The sequence below is a fragment of the Ixodes scapularis genome, unplaced genomic scaffold (genome assembly GCF_016920785.2).
Source record: "Ixodes scapularis isolate PalLabHiFi unplaced genomic scaffold, ASM1692078v2 PGA_scaffold5__190_contigs__length_132052651, whole genome shotgun sequence".
NCBI classification, from domain to species: domain Eukaryota; kingdom Metazoa; phylum Arthropoda; class Arachnida; order Ixodida; family Ixodidae; genus Ixodes; species Ixodes scapularis.
Window position 1 is genome coordinate 13093938 of NW_024609880.1, and position 21207 is coordinate 13115144.

Genomic DNA, 21207 nt, shown 5'->3' on the forward strand with positions numbered 1-21207 from the left:
ACAGCGTAGTCCTTGGGTAACGAGGGAGATTTTACAAGTAAAGCGCCAGGCAAAAAGACTTAACAAAACATGTAAAGGCAAAGCAAAGGTAGCTGTGCTGCGTATAAAACTTAAATCACTAATAAAAAAATCCAGGTATGAATACTACAACGTTAAAATGACCAACTTCCTGCTTAATGATCCAGTTAAATTTTGGAGGCATTTACAGGGCATGCGACAGCACGTAACCAAGATTGAGGAACGTGGAAGAGAAGTTGTTGACAAATCGGCTATCGCTAAAACATTTAATAACTATTTTTCTTCGGTATTCACGATTAACGACGGCGAGTCACCCGAATACAGGGAAAGAGCAATAGGAGTACCGGACGTCCAGGTGACGCAGGAAGGCATTTTCGAAGCACTTCTAAATTTAAACACAAAAAAATCAAGTGGTCCAGACAATGTCCCTAACGCTTTTCTGAAAAGATACGCCGAATGGTGCTCTAAATTTCTTTTTGTTATATTCAACAATGTGCTTGAACAGGCTATTGTACCGGATCAGTGGAAAACTGCAAAGGTAATACCAATTCATAAAGCCGGTGACAGGCTTCAAGTGTGTAACTATAGACCGATTTCTTTGCTTTGTTCTTGCAGCAAGGTTCTCGAACATTTTTTATTCAAGCATCTCGTGACTCACTTTGAGGCAAATAACTTCATATCGGATCAACAGCATGGTTTTAGGCACGGCTTCTCGACGGTTACGCAGCTTCTTCATACTGTAAATGAGTTTGCAAAGGTTCTTGATAAAGGGGGCCAGGTGGATGTTATTTTCTTGGATTTTGCCAAAGCCTTTGATCGAGTACCGCACCAGAAGCTGTTGATAAAACTTAAGACTCTCGTAGGCAATGAAATGCGGTGGTTGGATTCTTACTTAAGCAATCGTCATCAATTTGTTGAGGTCGGAGGAGTAATTTCCCCAACTATCCCCGTTATTTCTGGTGTGCCCCAGGGGTCCGTGCTCGGGCCTTTGCTTTTTCTAGTTTACATAAATGATCTCACTGTTGATGACAGCGTACAATGCCGGTTTTATGCGGACGACTGCGTATTGTTTTCAGAGGTGGATTCGAGAAGTAATCAGGTAAAGCTCAGTAACTGTCTAAACAGTATAACGCAATGGTGCACGAATTGGCAGATGTCGCTTAACAGTTCTAAGTGTGTGTACATGTGCGTCACACGCAAGAAAACGCCCCTTGCTTTTAGCTACACCATCAACAACCATCCCTTAGAAACTGTCAACGAATACAAGTATCTCGGTGTTATACTCACGTCAAAACTCAATTGGAACAGTCATGTAGCATGGATTGTGCAGAAAGCGATGGTGAAACTCTGGATCTTAAAAAGAAAACTAAGACACTGTACACCAAAAACAAAACTAGCAGCGTACAGCACCACCGTACGCCCTGTTCTGGAGTATGCTGACGTGGTATGGGATCCCACTTCCAAAATCAACGTAGACCGAATTGAGGGAGTTCAGAAGAAAGCACTTAGATTTGCGTACAACGAATACAGAAGAAAAAGTTCAATTACAAAATTATACGACATATCAAAAATGCCTCGTCTTGAAACCCGTCGCAAGATAAACCGTCTCAAGCTTCTTTATACTATCGTGCACAACTCTTCGCGCATGTCATTCGAAAAGTACATGGACTACAACTCAAGCAGGCACACGCGCAATAAGCACTCGAAAACTATTGTGGTCCCTTTCTGTAGAACTGACTGTCTAAAAAATAGCTTTTTCACGCGAACAATCAATGACTGGAATAGTTTGCCTGAAAGTGTTACAAATGCAGTCACACCGTCATCATTTGCAGCAATGATAGAACAACTTTTTTGGCGGTGACTGCAGACGGTATATTAGGTTATTATTGTTGCACGCTATTTTTTTTTTCTTCTTTTTGTGTGTGTACACAATTGGTACCGTTTGCTCGAAAGTTGATTGTGTCAAGTGAATCGATGCCACTTTGTTTATTCATTTTTTTACCATGACTAAACACTTTTTTTTTCTTTTTTTTTTTTTTTTTTTGATCGCCGATGATTTGTTAGGTATGCTTGCTGTGTGCTAGGTTATCGTGCTATTTTTGTTTGTGTCTGTCTATGCCCACCCCTGCCCTGGCTGCCAACAGGTGGCTGGCAGTATGTTGAAATAAAATGTCTTTTTGGATTTTGTCTAATCGTCCAGATCTGACTGTCGTCGACACTGTGGTGCTGTGTTATTTGAGATCTTTCTCAAATAAATGCTTTTTGGATAACACTGCACTGTGTGTTACGTAGCATATATTGTTTGAATGCTAACAATTGCAAAATTTTATGTGAGAGTCCTGTCGTGTACATCAGTAAACACTCTAGTTGTCTGTCAAAACCATCAAAACTTATCGTAAAATAAAACAAACATTCCAGGCGCATTCGTTCTGTCAAAGCCGCTCCGTCCGTTTTATACTTTCTAACTATCATCGCACAGCTAGCACCACTTTAATGAAATCAACAAAATTAGTTTGTTTCCTGTTTTAAATGAACATTGACAATGCTTGGTCAATGTCCTTGGGAAAATACAAACACCATGAAACGCCAAAAACGACGGGAAAAGGCGAAAATTTAGCCCCCAGCGGTGTCTAAAATTGCACCTACGCAGGCTGCGCCTGTTCAAATCAAGTCCACCTGGTTAGGGATAGCAGTGACACAGATCAGAAACTAGCCCCAAACCCAGTTGGCTCAAAAAAGATTCTCTTGTCCCTGGGCCCGAGTGTTTCTTGGAAAGCTGTATAGAACAAATTGACGGCATTACAGCCCGAACAGACTGACACAAACCGTGCAGGGCGAGTTTCTGCAGCTGACAGCAACTTGTAACATAGCACATGCCTACTGTTCTGAACAGCATGTGCTTTTCGAAAAGATGGCATGTGCCTTCAGTCTCCATAATACTATGCAGTTACCGTAAAATGCCAGAGGAGCACACACCACACCTCCACTGAAAACTGGGTTTTAATCTAGACATGGGCACTCTGTTCGGTCAAATTGGGTGCCTAACATATTATTTGCCCACCATTCCCAAGCTTGGGAAATGTAAAAATAGTGGGCGCTTGAACAAAGTGGGAGCTCCCGTGGTATTTTACGGTAAAGACATACCGTATTTACTTGAGTATTAGCCGCACTGTTTATGAAGAAAACCTGAGGGATCGCTTTTCTGCGGAGCACGCGGATTGCCAATCACAGCGATCGACAGCATGATTCCAGCGGTTTACGGGACAGAGATAACGTCTTCGCGCGAAGATACCATCTGTGAAGATTGCATTTGCATGGAGACTCATGTTCTCGATCTAGTTATTCGCAATGTTACTTATGCGCAACGCTATGATTGGCTGTATATGTGCTTTGCGGGAAAGTAGACGCAAGGGCCTCGTTTATAAAGAGTGCGGCTATTACTCGAGTAAATACGGTAATCGAACAAAAGTCTGTCTGGCTGGGTTAAAATGATTATAAAAGTAAAATAAACCATTAACCAATCCCAGATATGAGAGGGCCCCATGTTTCAAAACTGATTCGGTTTGAAAGCAGAACAGACAGTGCCATGTGAATAAAAAAGAGGAAAAGAATACCTCTCCGAAAAAAAAAGAGAAACTGCTAAGTTCAAAAGCCATACCTGCTCTCAGAAAAATTTATGGCAAATTGCTAGGCACGTCAAACGTTCTAGCATTACAAACGTTTAAGGAATACTCCAAGTTTAGAGATGTCAGACGCCTACGTTGACAAAGCTCTACATCGGATAGTTTAACACATACCATGTGCACAGCCTTCCGCACTTTCCAGCTCCTCTCCCTCGGTGCACACAGGTGGTCGAGCTCTTCCTCGCCTACCCCTCTAGTCACATGACCTCCCCATTAACCAAACAGCGTCGAGCACCTCACTCCTCCTCTCCCACTCGTCAACCAATCAGTATTGAGCCTCGTGGTCACGCTTTTATCTGGGCTTCACGAAGGGCCTAGCCAAAGAATGTATCACGTTAAAAGAGGAAGTGGTCTTCGATGGTCATAGTTGCCGCGAAGAGAAAACCAAATTGGTCTTAGAATGTCGGGCCCTCTCACATTTAGAGATTGTTTGTTGGTTACTTTCTTTTATCATAAAAAGCATGTTTGTTAAAGGAACAATTAATTTGACCCCTTCCCCCAAAAACAAACAAAAAACACTTCCTTCAGTGTTTAGATAGGACGTAAAGTCAAAATAAATGTCCCTGAAAAAAAAAAAAATGTTGTGCAGTATTTATGTTGCAAGACTCATGTCGAGTTAACCAGCAATTCTGAAACATGCTTGTATAGTACAAGGGTCTCCAAAAAGAAGTGTAGTGTTTTTTCAGAGTGAAAACAAGCTGTCCTTGAATGCTCAGTCTCCGGCAAAATGAAGTACTAGTGGTCCAAACCAGACACCAAAAGTTTCGAAGCTTGCCTTTCCTTATTTAAAAAGGTTGTAAACGACTTATGAAAATTTTGAATGGGAAAATGGTGTTTGACGAAGCCCACGAATACGTGGGGATGAATGGCATCAGCTACCGAAACAACTTCCAGTTTTTAATTGACACTTAAAGAAAATCACTTATAACTTTTGAATAAGATAACGCTTTGTCCTGAAACTAGCATCTGATCCAGACCACCAATGCTACATTTGTGCGGAGACTGAAGGTTCGGTGATACTACATAGTTTATTTTTGCGGTAAAAAAATCATGAGCAATTGCACTCTGTGAACGTAGATGACCAGCGAAGCAGCTTAGCAGACAACACAGACCCGCCCCGGGGAACCGGAGGAAACTAGACATGCGCGACGGGACTGCCACCCCAGGAGAGTGGAAGGAAAGGAAACTAGGCACGCAAGCGTCTGGAACGACGACAAAGAGAGGGCGGTGCGAGCGTAGACATGGCTGATGCAGGTCACACAGCGGCAAATCTTTGAGAAACCTTTCTTATCTGCCTAAGAGTCTACCGATCTTGAAAATGGCGCATATTGATAACTAATCTACTGAAAATGCAAATCCAAGTGACGGCACGTATAAGCTTTTGCAGAGAATGAAGCAATTCTGCAGTAAATTTGGGACCCGAGTTCTTGTTGACGCACATGAAAAATCCACGGAACCCTAGCCATAAACAGCTACACTGTAAAAACACTAAAATTTCTTTGAGGACATGGGGCACTTAGAGCATGTCCTTGTGTTTTAGAATTGCTCAAATAAATCTTGGAACAAAAAAACACTGTACTAAGGGTTTTTTTCTTTTTTCAGAAATGTGCATTTTGTTACATACATAACCTATCCAGAAACTTCAAAAAATTTATTTTCTGGGTTCAGCGTCCCTTAAACCCAAAACCGTTTTAGAGAAGCCTAACTCGTCGATATGGGGCCGCCCCCCCCAAAAAGTTTAGGACGAGTATAACTCGTTTGCTTTCCCCGGTTCACACACACAACTGTTTTGGACGAACCAGGCCCGCTTCAGACTTAGTTTGTGGCTGCGCCAACAAACGGCAGCACTGCATTTCTTTTCAACTTTGCTCCCGTTCTGGTCGTGGCTAAAAATTTGATTTTGAAGGCAACAAATGTAATTTTGAAGACAACTAAGCCGTTGAGAGTCAGAAATTCCAAAAAATTAAGAACGGTTAAGGGGTAAAGCCAGTGTGAGGCTTTGATGCTGTTTGGTTGATAATGGCCGTCTTGCATGCCACAAAGAAGCTAGCAAGCCAAACATAATTTCATTGTGCCTTCTTCCATGCAACCATTCACCTATTGGCACTGCAGAACCGTTTGATCTTTAGCAGACCTCAGCAAGTAAGGGGTAGCACTGCTCTTACAGTAAAGAAACTTTAAAGGTGGCTTTTCTAATGCCAAGAAAGGTAAAAAAAATTTAGAAAAAAATGCTAAAATTAGTTTTTTTTTTTGGTCTTCAAAAGCCAACCTTGTCCTTAAATAATTCCTTAGCGTCGAATGGCATAATAATTGTTTGTACCATTTTCGTGGGGTGCTTCTGCCAGCGGAGATGGCGGGGAGTCCTCTTCAATGTTGAAGTCGCACGACAGCTCTTGCGTGTCAAACTGCTCAATCTTTATTTCCTCCTTGTCTTCAAGCTGCCTTCGGCTCACAACCGTCTGGGGATCAATGGTGTTGTAGTTGCCACGATGAGGCTTGACGTCTGCCCTCGAAGACAGATATTGGCTGTTCTTGGCAAACGGGTTGGCGGAAGACCTGTGGTATGTGTATCAAACATTATAAAATGCTAAATAATGCAGCCCGCGGGCAACTGGCTCCGATTCAAATGTCGCGAGTGCTAGAACTAACATCCGCCATAGTGATCTCATATCGTCGATTCATTTTCGATCGAAAAGTAGCTCTGCTCTTTTCATCTATTCAATAGCTATATACTTATCTGTATCAATTCGCCCTTTATTTAGCTTTATTTTTTGCTTCCTGGCTTTTTTTAACGTTGAACGGCTTGCAGCTTTGGAATTACGTTTAACGTAATTCCAAAGCTGCAAGCGCGAGCTGTTCGTTAAAGGATGCATGCATCTCGGCTGCGCGAACTCGATCAGCAGGAGCAACTGCCAAGGAAAAAGGCGCAATCTCAAAATTCTCGCCTACAAAAACAAAATTACCATTAAAAGACAAGTGTTTGTTAAGGGTGTTATAATAAAAACCAGAAGGGAAGCAAGAACTGTCAAATTAACTGATTGGTTTCAGATACATTTCGAGCTTGGTTAATTCCTGAGAAAATTGAGCAACGGAAATGACAGTGTACCTGCTCTCTTGTTCTAATAAAAATACCAGCTCTAAGGTGGGGCGGTGTCATTTGAATCCTTGCTACCATGTCAAGTTAGGGCCCAAAGTAGTCATATAAACAAATCATATCTGAAGATGTCACTGGCTAGACTGCGAGTTTACAAAAAGCAAAGAGCACGAGGTTTCTCCTGTTTCAAATCTTTTCAACCTCCTCACAACCCCATCTTATGTTGGCCCTCGACCTCTCCGGTGTAGGCTATCTGGCCCACACACTCAAATGAGTTTGAGACCACTGGTGTACATGCTTGTGCTTATACCTTCGGTAACGTCGGAGTACTAGATCTTTCGTCCTAAATCACCTCACTCCGAAGCGCCCCAAACACGATGTAACCTGGCGGTTTTCCAACTCTCGGCCGTCACAGACTCCTTTACCCCGACCTGTTCAGAGGTTGAGGACCCCCGACGCATTCTGCGCCGGAGGTCTCGCGCAATGGCAAAGCGGGCTTTTAATTCTTAGAGCGGATTTTGACCCGGCGCGGACCCTCACGAACACTTTTGAAGACCCCCCGCAGATCATGGTTTGAGAACTGCCAGTCTAGCCCTTGAGACGCGCGACGCATCTCGAGATATCCGACACGTACACAACGTCCCCGGTTTCGGCGTGGCAAAGGACAACGCGGCGACGGGCTTTTCCACTCTGGCGTCGACGTGTCGTAAGCTTGCTAGCCGTTGCGTCCGAGGAGAGCAAACTGTCGCCGCACGAGCAATTGTTTCTAGACAGTACCCACGCGATACCACGCGCTATTGCCACGGTCCCCCCCTACACAAAGCACGGTACCTTGCCGTAAAAAGCACGCTACCTTTCAATTCATCCCACAAAAAGTGGCCCCATTGTTTGGACGAAACGCCCATCAAAGCCGAACCACTCGCACGACTAAACTGTACCTAGGCGCTCCGCGAGACTTCTAAAGCCGCGGTCACGCTGCTAATGCGTCGTGCAAAAGATGGCGCACAGACGCTGTTTGAGGCGGGCTTCTTAGTCGTGTGACAACCCCGTCATGTTGGTTGCAGAAAGAATGTCCGCAGACATGTTAGAAACACACGCACGTACGAAGGAAACATGCTCGAGGCCTGTTCGCAGATAATTCTGTCAGCATGTCTGCGACGAACACAGTGTTGCAACGTGTGAACGGTCTGACTGCGTCTTTATGCAACGAAGTTCTGAGGAAGGCTCAAACGTACCCGCCAAGGTCTGTTGCAACGCGAGAGAAGCTCCATCTCCGGCACGCGCTCGCTGCCTTCCATCGTGTCTGACTGCGTTACCGAAGGTCAAAAGCTCGCGCCGCAGATCTCGTGTTGCAGTAGACTATGGGTGCAATTTAGTATCCACAAAACTAGCACCGGAACTCTTCTTTTTTTGTGATATCAAGACAGATTGGCATTTCCAAGGTGGTCCCATACCACGGTCCATGTGTAAGTAGCGAAGGGTGTTGTAAACTTCTAATATAGCAACCTGCTCGCATGAGCATTACCTATAGCGAGTCAGGATTTACGCTACAACTATGGTACAGAGTAAGAAAAGATATAGATATGCGAGAAACAGCAAGAACAAACTCGATGCCTTACTTTAAAGCCGACGAACCCGCAGACTTCCGGGGAGCTTTAGGAGTGAGCACAAACGCCGTGGACATGCTCGGACCCGAACTCTGCCTGTCCACGGACTGGAGGATGTTGTCCAGAAGTTGGTCGTCGTTGAGGTTGATCTCTTTCTGCGGAAAAGAATGGGCTTCTCAAACCTTTGAAACTCCAAGGACTATGCTCCTCCCTCGAACAGAGACTGAGAAATTCCTTCGGACCTCGGCACTGCCGCAGTAAAGTAGTGCAAAAATTTATGTGATGGATACAATAGAGAGAGGGTGTTACAGAGCTATGTTTCAAGGAATGAATCTTGCGAAATAGTGCTTAGGGGGGGACAACACCATGAATTGCACCTTTTTTCCAAAAAATTCATATTCAGAACTGCAGAGTTTTGGCATGTATGGATAACAAGGAACACACTCACGGTCTTGTCAATGTGCACTGACAAACAATGTCAGAAATAATTATTCTTTATATGTTGGCGAGGTGCCAACATATAAACGCAGTGCCAACATAAACTGCGTAGCACTCGTCATCCACAAGTGAAAAGAGCTGAAGCAATTTCAGTATATCAGAAGTTTGAGGAAGACGTCACCTACACTGCTGGAAAGAATTTCTGACATTTAGACGCAAAAAGAAAATTTTAAAACGTCATCTTGAAACTTCAAGTGCATTCATCTCAGCTTCATTTTTGGCAGCAAATCCCACCTTAATAAAACTATCGTTTTAGTATGAAACTGCCGCGAGACTTGATATTCGCGGATTAAATGCCAAAATTTTATCGAGCCGGTTACTATGAACCTAAATTTTGCACTTTCATGTTCCTTTATTATGAAAAATCGTAATTTGCAAAACTTAACAAATGTAAAAAAAAAAAAAACTTTCATACATTTTTTTTATTTGAAAGATACATATTTTCTGAAATTTCTTTTCATAGTAGCCTGCAACAAGTATTCCAGTCTGCATTCCACCAGGAAAATATGTGGTGATCAACACCATTTCTCAACGATAGATTCATTGAACAGATTCAATACAAAGCTACGTTCTGGAGGTATAGTACCTCATAAAATTGGTTCAAAAGGCTGAAACTTTGCATGCCCTCCATCTATAAACCGTTCCATTAAGGTCATAGCAGAGAGGGTAAAAAGTGAAAAAAAAAATGCCCTCCCCCTCTCACCCGCATGTCGTCTGCTCCGCCGAGTGGGCTGTACCTAGCATCCGGCTGGTGTACAAACTGTTTAAAATCGCGTCATTTTGGAAATTTCAAGCGCAGATGTACAGATTTTGGTATGCCAGTTATTGTGCAATACTATGCTAGATAAAATGAGTAACAGGGTCCAATTGTGTTGTTACCTGCATGCAAATAAAAAAAAAGATAGGAAAGACTGTGTCAGATTGGCCGGTCTCTCCAGCGAAAAGTAAATCCGGTTGCTGTACCTTTTTTACTATACAAATTTCGTACTGGTGTAGGCTTTTAGCGACCATGAGTGGAAGTCTGAAATAATAAATAAAAACGTGCCCCGTGCCGCAATACACACAGTAGTGTAGGGTAGTACTGCCGGGTGACTCAACTGCTATTTAAGTAACAGAAAAAAGATATGCTCGTTGATCATTTACCGAAATAGAACAACAGAGAGCTATAGGCTGATTTTGGAGTAGCCATGACTATTCTAAGAACGCGAACCACTTCACAACGGCAGCCACGAGCGAGAGTTTGATGTTCCATACAGCAGGCCGGTACAGCCCAAAGATGGAGAATGGCAACCTCCCGGTTTGTCGTCTGCTAGCGGAGTCAGGCGCGTGCCTTCTCTCTCGCTTTACCCCGCCGAACCCGCTGAACTTTCCGGATGTATGGAGAGGGCGCCGCTGTCGAACAAAATGGTGCCGCCCAAAGAGTGCTAAATGGAATGGTCAATATGGCTACAAACACCACCTTCAAATTTCCCGCCGATTGAGCGAGCAGTTCAAAAGTAGACATGCCCAGGTAGAGTCCCCCCTTAAATTAAAAGAACTACTTAGGGGGGACAAGGAGGAATTCGAGAGCTAGGGGAGACTCCGACGGTATTCTGGGGAACGTCTGGGTTTCCAGGAACACACTTTGAGAACTCATTGAACCTGGTCACCACCAAGCACCAACAGCATTAATTCTTGCACAATTTCAGTAGCCTACTTGTGAAACTTGAAAAGTGAATACTAAAGGTGGACTCCTTTCTTTGGCATTGAAAAGAGCACTAAAGGCAATTACGAACTCTCTATAAAAAAATCTGCACACTCATGCTATCGCCTAGCATTTATCACAGCGGCAGCGGCTCGGCGCCTGCGGAACTCGATATCGTTGTGGAGTCGTTGTCGTCTCTGTGCCACCTCTTGAGCACGATTCCGAAGGTTTTCACACCATTTTTGCATCCATTTTGATTCTGCTCCCGTGCCTGGTTCACACTTTACGACGAGCCTCCTTGGCGCTCTTTAGATCCGCTACGAACATGTCGAAATCTAGCCAAACCGCAAGCAAGTTCGCCTGCTCAAATGGTCATGCATGTGCGCCGACACAATGCGTTACCAAAGTGAAGTGTTCTCAAATATAGAAAGAAATAAGAGGTATATACAAGGTTCAACCACCGAAACTTGCCCTGTCGATAGTTCTTTTGGGGTAGCAATTGACTGTAGAGAGAATGATTGCCGTCATCCATAGGTCGCTGGTTCGGATCTGGCTCAATGTACATCAATTTTTGGTTTCTTATAAACTCTGTGGTGGTTGTGGGGAAACCTGGGAGTCCAGGTGTGGCCGCTGGAGCTTTCATGAGGGACGACCGCGCAATTTCTCGGACAGGTTCCCACTAACATCTCTCTCCGAGAAAAGGGTTTTGAGGGCAGTCCGAGCAAAGACGGCAGGTTAAAATGCAATAACCTCGTGCCCATTGCAGTGCACTCTATAATCAGCCCCAAGAAAACCCCAGATAACCCTCATATCTAGGGGTGTGCGAATACCGAATAGTAATAATCGAATCGAATACCGAATCGAATTAATAAAAAAGCTGAATATCGAATTGAATATCAAATAGTGATTTAATTTATAGGAATTTTTCAAAGTGTGCTGCGAATGAGATTATTATATGCGCAGAGTATGTGCCTGGTGCAGAATATGCATCTCGTACGGAACAAAAGCTCAAATGCATAGAAGTTCTGGTGAAAAAAAAAAGAAAAAAAGCAGTTGCTGATGGACGTTGGGACTAAAGGTCCAATTTCAAAGCACTGACATAATCTATCTACCCTAAACGTCACAGAAAAACCCAAAGTTACAGCCACACATGCCTTTTTTTCTGAAAAAGATGACCTAACACCGCGACATGTCCTTTTTTTTATATTTGTATATCTCGGAAAAAGGGCATTTCGCGATATTTGGTCTCAATTTTAAGGGAGAAAAAAGTCACCCGGCATTTGATTTTATATAAATAAACAGATAGCTGTTAACTCTGAGTAAACAGGCTTGAACAATATAACCTAAAGTAAGAAAAACAAAACAAAAAAGATGTGGTTAGGCGGCGCAAGCCACCATCCAACAACCGCTATGCATCCATTCCTCTGTACACCTATCCTGTTTTAGAGAGATTAGATTTAAAAAAGGGAGCAAGCTAAACTGAAACCACGAAGACGGCTCCTGCGCAGATTCGTAAGTATGCATGTGTTGCGTTGTTGCGTGGAAAAAAGACGAGGCGAGCAAACGGAAGAGCGAAAACACCTGCCCAATCGACGCTTTCATCTTTCTCGCAGTTCGTAATTCAAATGCGGCTACGAACGGTTGGAAGCCGTCTCAAATCTAGGCACAATATTTTTCCGTTCCCTTTCGTTCCATATCGGAATCGGCGGCTTGCGGTTCCAAAAGAACGACGACAGCTCGGCTGGTTTCATCGGCGTGGTTAACGCATTTTTTTCTTTTTTGTGTGATATTGCAGTTGCTGATTTCTGTGAGTGTGGCAAGTGTATTCTAAATCGGCGCTTCAATTCGAAACAAGAGGCTTTACTCGTGAAAAGAATTAGGCATTGTGCGGAATTAAGGCCTCCCAACAATTCCTCTCGGGAAATAGCGCAAACGGGATGTTTCGGTTGCTATTCAAGGTTAGATTGCATCACTATACACCAACTCATCTCTGTGACGTCACGGCGCGGTGGTGGCGCGTCGGTCGCACTTCCGGTCTGGGGCTGTGGGCAGAAGTCCCCATGCCAGACCTGTATTCCTGCGTTGTTTTGAAGGAAACCAGACAAAAACCTGCCTTCTCGTCAAAATGCCGGGACTGGGGCCGTACCAGAAGACTCGAGAAAGGTTTGAAGGTCAGTTTTCACGTGCTCGGTTCGTCCGAGAATCTGGATATATGCCGTGAAAAGGGAAAAGCAGACGCCGTCGGACAACGATTGCTTGGGCGGGAAGCACTTTGGGTTGAATTCACGGATACTTGTGGTCATCAGATTTATTTGTTTTGTTCCAACATGAACGCCAGAAAACCATCAAGCTGTGCGGACCACCTGCGGACTACGTTCAGTGCGTCTTCAAGTTCAGATGGCCGCCCGATCGTTCGAACTGTCGTCTGCTCTTTCAAACGTTTCTGCTTGTCGTCTGCTCTTCGAGACGACGCCGGCCCGTAGACCAGATGTTGGCCCGGTGCTTGCTATAAGAACTAAGTGCAGGCCTAAAAAGACTTAAGTTTGAAGGTTGGTAAGCAGGCTCGATGTAAACAGTAAATACAGGGAGATGTTGATCATCGTTACCAGTGACCATCACTGACTTGCTATGCCTAATTGACTTGGTCCGATTCTGCTTGCGATTTTCAGCATCGACGTGGACCATTCAGCTACGGTTCACGCTTTTGCAGCCCGAGCGGCGTGGCGACTGAAAATTGTGAGCGAAATCTCATCATGCGAATCAGGCTTTAGCGTACATACTGCGGCGTCCACGCGCAATGAATCACTGCATGTCACATTATTCACCCGAAGTTTCGCGGTGTAGCGAGCTTCGGTAATTTCGCTGACGCCGCTCAAGTAGTCAGACATCGCCAGGAAGACGTAGAATCAACAATTCGAACGCGAAAAAGAGCAGGGGGACTCGCACTGACGCCGACAACATCGCATTTCAATGGTTTGTTTATGGGCGACGGCGAGCTTTTTGCCCACACCCCCATCGCGCATGCGCGGCGCCGGTGGCGTCCGCTAGGGGCGCTCTGGTTTGTTTGTAAACATGAGTTGGTGTATAATCAGTAAATCTGCATGCTATAAAGTTTCTGGCATTCATTACTTTTCTTTTTTCTAACCCGTGTGTTAAGATTTTTTGTGGAATGGTAGGACCAATAGGTGTTTCTCGCATGGTCTGTCTAACATAACGGCGCTAACATCGGGAGAAAAAAACGGCTCTTTTGTCAGCTCCGCGACGACCGCGCATCTTTGGCCGAATATATAGCATATTCGAGTGACCGAATACTAGGAATTCGATTCACGAATCGAATTATTCGGGAACTTGCTATTCGATTTGAATTTGTATATTCGAGCATTCGAGCACCCCCCTACTCATATCTACTTGGGGTGGACTTGATTTTCTGTGCACGTTTAATCGACAAAATAAAAATGATTCAACCGAGTGTATTTCTAAAAGCAACGCCCTCTGAAAAAAAAAGCGGCATCACTAAGCAACAACAAAACAGCACCTCAGCTTTCTTCTTGGGCTGTGCGCTGAACATGGCTGCGATGGTGCCCGCCTTGGGAGCTGCCACCTTCTTCGAAGACGGCGGTCGGTACTTGTTCTTGGTGCCCGAGGCCTCTGCGAGAGACAACACGCCCCTCTGAGTCTCAAGGCACCGGGTTCCACCCAGTTCAGACAAGGGAGAAAAGCAGAATACCCACCTTTCCTGGGGCCGTCGTCCGTGTCGCCGATGTCGTCATCGAAGATTTCTCTTCCGTCCTCCACATAGCCTGCTCCGCCTGCAGGGAAAGAAGAAAAAAGAAGCTGACTTAATGTGAATTCGCACGAGACGTCTTTATCTCCGGAGAAAACCGAGTATGTCGAGGAGGTGGTTAAGAAAATCCGAGTGACCGCTCGCACGAGGGAGTCTCAAGTAGTTGAGTTGGCGGAATCTTTCTACTCGTGTACCTGCTTGTTACCTTCGGGGACTTCTCCAACAAAGGGCATGCAAAAGAGAAAAAAAAGGCTTAAAATCTATTTCTGAGCCCTGCTGACAAGAAGAGGTGCGGGCCTGGCCGCACAGCCCGCCCAGGCACACTTCGGAGAGGGTGCACGGCCGAGCTCAGCGCGGTGCGGCCCCTTCACGAGAGCGCACACTCAGCCATCGGTTGAGGAAACGTCCTCGCCACTACGCCGCAGACAAACTGAGGGAGCAAAAGAACAACATTCAACATTCTCAACTCGTAAGAAGTGCTTAGGTGTCCTCAGACTTTTTGTTTATCTGTTTCTTTTGTTGGTTCACAGGACATGACATTCACTGCGCATCAACCACCTGCCCAATCTGAATTGTTAAAGAAAAACATTGTCGCAGTTTCAGCAGGACATCATCTTCTCTTATGCTGTTGCTTTTTTTCCAAAACATATAGCACCTTTTGATAAATTATTACACAAGCTTAGATTTTTAACTGTGCTTCGCAACTCGTTTCAGTTCGCGACCTGGGAGCCATCATTGAGCTGGGAATCCTACTGAAACACCTTACTTTATGGGAACAAAGTTTTCCAAGGCAGCAATGTTTTTTAAAAATCTATGTTAACTTGTAGCTAAGTTGGAGGTCGATGCTTCAAAGGGACATTAATTTGTCCTCCCTATTACTTTGAATAATTTGCAAACAAAAAGGGCCAGCATTCTTTAGTTCTGGCACGGGGGGATGTCACTAAAGAAATAAATAAGAATAATTAAAAATTGAATGTGTTTGTTGTCACTTAGGGTAATGCAAACATAGGTGACTTCACTTTTATTTTAGCAGACATCAATTGTACTAGAAGAAATCCATATGACATAATAAATGTTTGTTTGTCCTTATTCATATAAGCTATTATTAAAGCATGTTTTTGCCAAGCAATTGTCAAAACCCTGCTGAAAAAGGTGGCCATCATTGGTGCAGTTCAAGTTGAAAGATTGACGACCAGTTCGCGCTCTCCACTTTTCCCTGGCTTTCTCCTCTCCCCCTTCTACCCTGTCCACCATCGCCCGTTTCCTCCTCCCCCATAGTGAGGAGGATCTTCTGCCGTGCAGAATTTTGAGTCTGGTCGTAGGCCTTTAACCTGCTTAACCTAATTAGAAAAGTGGGGCTAATATTAAATTACAAGATTAGAAAACCTGAGCCAATAGTGAATAACAAGATTAAAAAAAATCACCGCATCTCCACGTGGTGAATGATGTTGATTGGGGCGAAGTTCTGGTGGTGCTGATGATACTGATTTTGTTCATAAGTAGTGCCTGGTCTCCGGAGCAGCTTGCTATCTGTGTAGATGCTGAGCCACAGCATGCCGAGCTTTTCGTTCATTTTCATTCATGTCAGAAAGATAATGTGTGGTATGAAACGTGGTTATATACGCATTTGAGCATTTGACCGCAGCGCCCTCTCGTCTATAAACGTTGAGCCAATGCATGCAAAGTTTAACGCAATTATATACTCATTTGACCGCAGCGCCCTCTCCTGTGTAGACGGTGAGCAGCTACATGCAACGTTTCATCCATGACATCCCCAGCTCATGAGTTACTACCACATCTCAGAGCCCCCTACTCGTCCCGCAGTCGTGGCCGAACAGTTAAGGCGATGGACTAGAAATCCATTGGGGTCTCCCCACACAGGTTCAAATCCTGTCAACTGTGCAAACGTTTCTTTCTTTTTTTAAGAAGGACAGATGGGATGGCAATCGATGTGAGCACAGACACCGGACGGACAAGGCTAGACCCTAAGGAGCTTCGCCCCTAAAAATTATCTATCATTGGTTGCCAATATTGGGCAAAACTGGAATGTAACTAGACAACTACATTTGACAAATTGGTTTGTGATTGGAATACAATACTGGAGAAACTGGAATATAATCAAATAACATAATCGCACTAAAAGGACATATCATGGGATACCAATATCAGAAATCGTGGCATTGCATTGGATTACAATATCGGAAATTGTGGCATAATATTAGACACCCCATACAGAAATCCTGTTGTATCACTCGATACCAATATCGAGTGATATTGGTATCACTCGATACCAATATTGGTATCACTCGATACCAATATCGGAAACCTTGGCAGGTCAACGGACACCAATATTGAAAATCCTGTAGTATCATTGGGATCCAAAATTGTAAATCAAGGCATAATATTGGCTGGAGATAATGGTATTTAATCGGATAAATTGGAACATCAACATTGGAATAATAATGGGAGTAACCCCGGGTCGCCATAGGCCCAACATCAGAAATTTCATTGGCCCATTGTTGGAGCGGGTCGCGCTCCAATATAGGGTCCAATATTGGAATCCAATCAACCCAATATCCCGCAAACGTTGGGTCAACACTGGTGCGCTGCCTGGGAAACCTCAAACCTATGATTGTGAGCTCGACATTCTACCACAGTGCCTATATTATTTTTATTACCACTGCACAAATTAATGGAAAGAAGCAAGGCTAGCAGACTCTGCCTACTATCTGTTCGAATGCAAATTCAAATTGCTGAACGCCGGCATTCAAATAGTTTATGGGAGGAAACCAGAAATCCAAGACATGCCCACCACCACATAAAAGAAGTACAGAGTTTGGAATAAATACCATGCCTAAGAAAAAAACTGCACCAACGATCATGAGGCGTGATGGGAATGGATAGTGACAGCGGTGCCTGCACATCAACGACATTCTCTCTCATGGGTGCGTTTATGCCGTAGAGCAGCCTCTGCTTGCCCCAGTGTACGTTTCGGCCGCCCCACCCTTGCACAAAAGGTGTAGAGTGCCGAGCAGACATCAAGTGCTCGCCCGTGAGATCCAATCGAGGCAGGCTTTTGGCATGGGCGGGTACGCATACGCGTAGCTCGTGACGAGATTTGGGAGCTTGTCAGCATGAATTAATGAATAGAAACGCAGCACACACCTTCGAAGCAGTCAGCTCACTGTCTGGGTACGACTGAAGAACCTCGCGGAAAGCCACTGGTAAAGACACCAGGTCTCTCGTAAACCACAACCGATCACAGACAAAACAGCTAATAAATTCTCACATCCCAACAGCCAGGACGAGACCGAAAGCGACAAAGAGCAGGCGGCACCCTCTCCTTGTGCCAAAGTCAACTACACCCGCTCTGTTTGTTTTCGGCGACGCTAGGCTAACCCAGTACAACAAGCTCAATAGAGCCAATGCTGTAAAAAAAGAACAGCACTGTCCAACACAAATGCCGGAAATGCCACATAAACACATTCCGTCAATATCGGCTTTATCCAAGGGATCAATATAAATTGAGCATTTTCTAGACATGGCATTGTTAGCAAAAGCAAGTGACTGAGACGTGCGCAAAGGTGCACAGACTGCATATTACCGTCATCGATGATCCAGTCCTCCTCCTGGCGTTTTTGCACAAGGCGCGAGTATTCCTTTTCATCCACCTCCTCGTACACGGAGACCTCTTCTTTCAGCTGAAACAGCGATGCGAAAACAGGTTGAAATCACTCAAGTGCATAGTATATACTGAGCCAGTGTCCGTAACAACCGTTTGCTTCTGTCTCTTTAAAAAGGGGGGGATTACGAATTTACCTTACATTGTTCTGGCCCAATCATTAACATTGTGAAAAAGCTTTGCTATCCAGTTGGTGCGTTTACGTCTATGACGACTACAACGTAACGTCGAACCGAAAATGATTCTGAGTGGCGAACGCCTGCCTTTAGGACCTTGTCTCCAAACGATGCATGGTCGGTATTTGGCGTGAAGTTCAGAAATCCAACGCAAAGTGTAGTCAGTTACATGCAAAGAAGTTCATAGCAGGACGAATGGATGTGGTAGGGTAATTAAGCACACAATAAAGCAATACATACCTTAAACGTACAAACAGTGCAATGAGAAGGACAGTGCAAAGGAAAACTGACAAACAACAGCGCTGGAACAACACAACCACACTGTGATTTGCGTAGCGAAGGTTATGTTGAGGTCAAAGATACGTAGGACAGACTGGGCAACGTTCAAATGATTGACAGTGAGAACATCGGTATTTTCTAGAGTAGTGTCAGGACACCTTGAAATTCATTGCCGCCATTGTGGGTGCATCTCGGTCTTCGAAAAGTGAACAGCCATTAACGCTGCAATCGAAGCCCAGGACATGCATTTCTTGGCAGGACCTTCTATTTGGTAGGTGCTACACTTGCAGTCTCAACACAACCACCACAGTACACTAGAGTGGCAATAATTATTATATACAGTGATAACAAGGTGTCTAGCAAATGATTATTTTAAAATCCCCTGACTTTTTCAGGTTTTCCCTGACTTTTTCAGGTTTTCCCTGAGAATTTCTGGTGAGGTTTCCTGACCACTGCAGAAGCGGTGAAAAATATTAGACCATTACAACACAAGGCATTGAGTACTGTGAGGATCATTTTGCACGGGCTTAATCCAACCTCCACATTCCGAAATATTCGGGTTCGTCCAGTCCGGATTAAACGAGCACTTTTTTGCCACCGACATCGTCAGTGAAGAGGCCACTTCCGGAAACTACGATGAAAACATGACGCTCAACCACACACGTCGAAACCCAATGGCAGCATGGCCATCACATGCACACTTTCAGATACTTTCGGCTTAAGGCTTGGATTCTGCAGCTTTTCCATTTGTTACTAAATCTAGTAGCTCTAACTGGATCTAGCCTAGTGTCATGCCCTTAATCCAACCCAACCCAAGGCCTGGACTGGATTTGTTGGCTGTTCCCTTTGCATCAAATAGCGCACTCAACATTGAATGAGCGGAGCCTACGCTCTGCTCTAAGCAGGATTTATTGCCCAATTTCTGCCCCCAAGTCCTAGAGTCTACGCTCAGGGCACTCTATGGCGTTTCCGGCTAATTTTGTTTGACTCGCCTCGCTTTTTGACAATATCCCTGACAATTTCCTGACTTTTTCCGGTAATTAAAACTTCTCTGTCAATTCCCGGTTTTCCCGGTCGCTAGGCACCCTGGATAAACAGACTCGTGCAGGCACGACAGTTTAGTGACGTTAGTCAATAATAATAATAATAATACTTTTATTGTTTCAATCAACAGAAATACATCAATTGGGCCCTTCAAAGCCTTAAAGACTTGCATGACGGGGCCCAACAATCCACGCTATGATTTGTGAATTTCCCATCCTTTTTCAGTCTAAATAACAACTTGTAGAGCAAATGGAGAAAGTACAATTTACCAAAATCATATGCTCGCAATGATTTATCAACAAAATATATGCATGCTCAAGACACTTTCCTTTATAAAAATATATATTGTGCACATCCAAACTGTGCTTACAAAAAACTGAAAATAAAATTAATTTTTTGCTAACACGAAACAACAACAAAAAAATCACAAAGCTGATTCATTCATTTAAATTTGTTCAACGATCACCGCCCTCTATTTTCAAAGCTCCTTACACCGCAGGATATTATCTGCATTCTAATAAAATAAAATATTATTACATTTATGAAGCATGGCATTGATGAATATTGAAGACTTCTTCGGGTGCCTCGGACGACATGCGCAACAGTGCAAGTCACAACAAGTTAGGCGATCCTGACGCCGACGCCAGCATCTCGCTGAGCAAAATCTTTGAAGTTGCCAGGCATGCAAACCAAATACCGCCAATTGCAAAGAGATTCCATGCCAAGATGGGGAGCATTTGTGCAGCCCAAGCAGAAGCTCCTCCCTATCTACCGGGATGCCTATGTCAGCGTAGAACCATGCAAAAAGCGTGACTTTGTTACCACATGATCCCGGGGAGCAAAGAGAGGGATTCCTCTCCGATGGGAATACGCTTTTGTGGTCGACCTGAAAATACCGCAAAGTGGCATGCACAAAATTGAGACACTATTAAAATGGCAAGTCTATTAATGGTGATCAATTGTATACAGTCTCTTGGAAGGTAGCATTATATCAGTTGTGAACTTGCCAGTTGGTGTTTTTTGCGCACAGCACTTTGCAGTATCTTTGGAATGACCTGAAGAGGGCGTCATTTTTTAAGGGGTCAATACGGAAAAAAAAAAAAGAAACAGACTGGCACGGGCACGACAGTTCAATGACGTCAGTAAAGTGTGCATCGTCATGGTACATGCGCTCGACACAATCGTACGACATGCGGCTTTCACAAGCGGGGCACAGATATATAGCACTCATATGGATGAGCTAATCCGCGAGATTATAGAACACGCGAGATCGGGCAACTAGGCCCCCCGAGCACAGCTGTGATCGGCGCTCAATGTGCACAAGCGCGAGGCACCCACAGCTTTGGCTTCATTGCCAAGAAAAGGCCACCGCGCGCAAGTGACTTTCGAGCACGTGACCAGCGCAGTTGTTTGTCAGTCCATTTTTACTCTATACTTGTCGTTGCGCTGTTTGTACTTTCAAGGATGAACCAACTACCCCAATTGTCCACGTGAAACGTACCTCGTACTTGCTCCGTACGCCACCTTTGACTTGCTTGAGGCGCTCGAGAGCAGCGAAGCGGCCGGCTTTATCCGGCCTCGACCGTTTGGCCCGGTTCTTGACGAAGGAATCTGTCGGAAGAGTTGCGCCGTCTGCGGGCAGGTCTCTCGAAGGGTTG

The 21207-nt window shown here is 44.5% G+C and overlaps 1 protein-coding gene across 1 annotated transcript in view; it reads right to left on the reverse strand.

Annotated features, from left to right (window-relative positions):
* LOC8040571 (DNA polymerase alpha catalytic subunit) overlaps positions 1-21207 on the reverse strand; it is a 165697-nt gene that overhangs the window by 144391 nt on the left and 99 nt on the right. The window contains exons 2-7 of the mRNA XM_029966821.4: positions 21051-21160; positions 17973-18069; positions 14316-14393; positions 14120-14232; positions 8415-8557; positions 6022-6257 (exon numbers count right to left, since the gene is read on the reverse strand). Coding sequence (XP_029822681.2) covers positions 6022-6257; positions 8415-8557; positions 14120-14232; positions 14316-14393; positions 17973-18069; positions 21051-21160 — 777 coding nt within the window. The remainder of the gene's footprint in view (positions 1-6021; positions 6258-8414; positions 8558-14119; positions 14233-14315; positions 14394-17972; positions 18070-21050; positions 21161-21207) is intronic.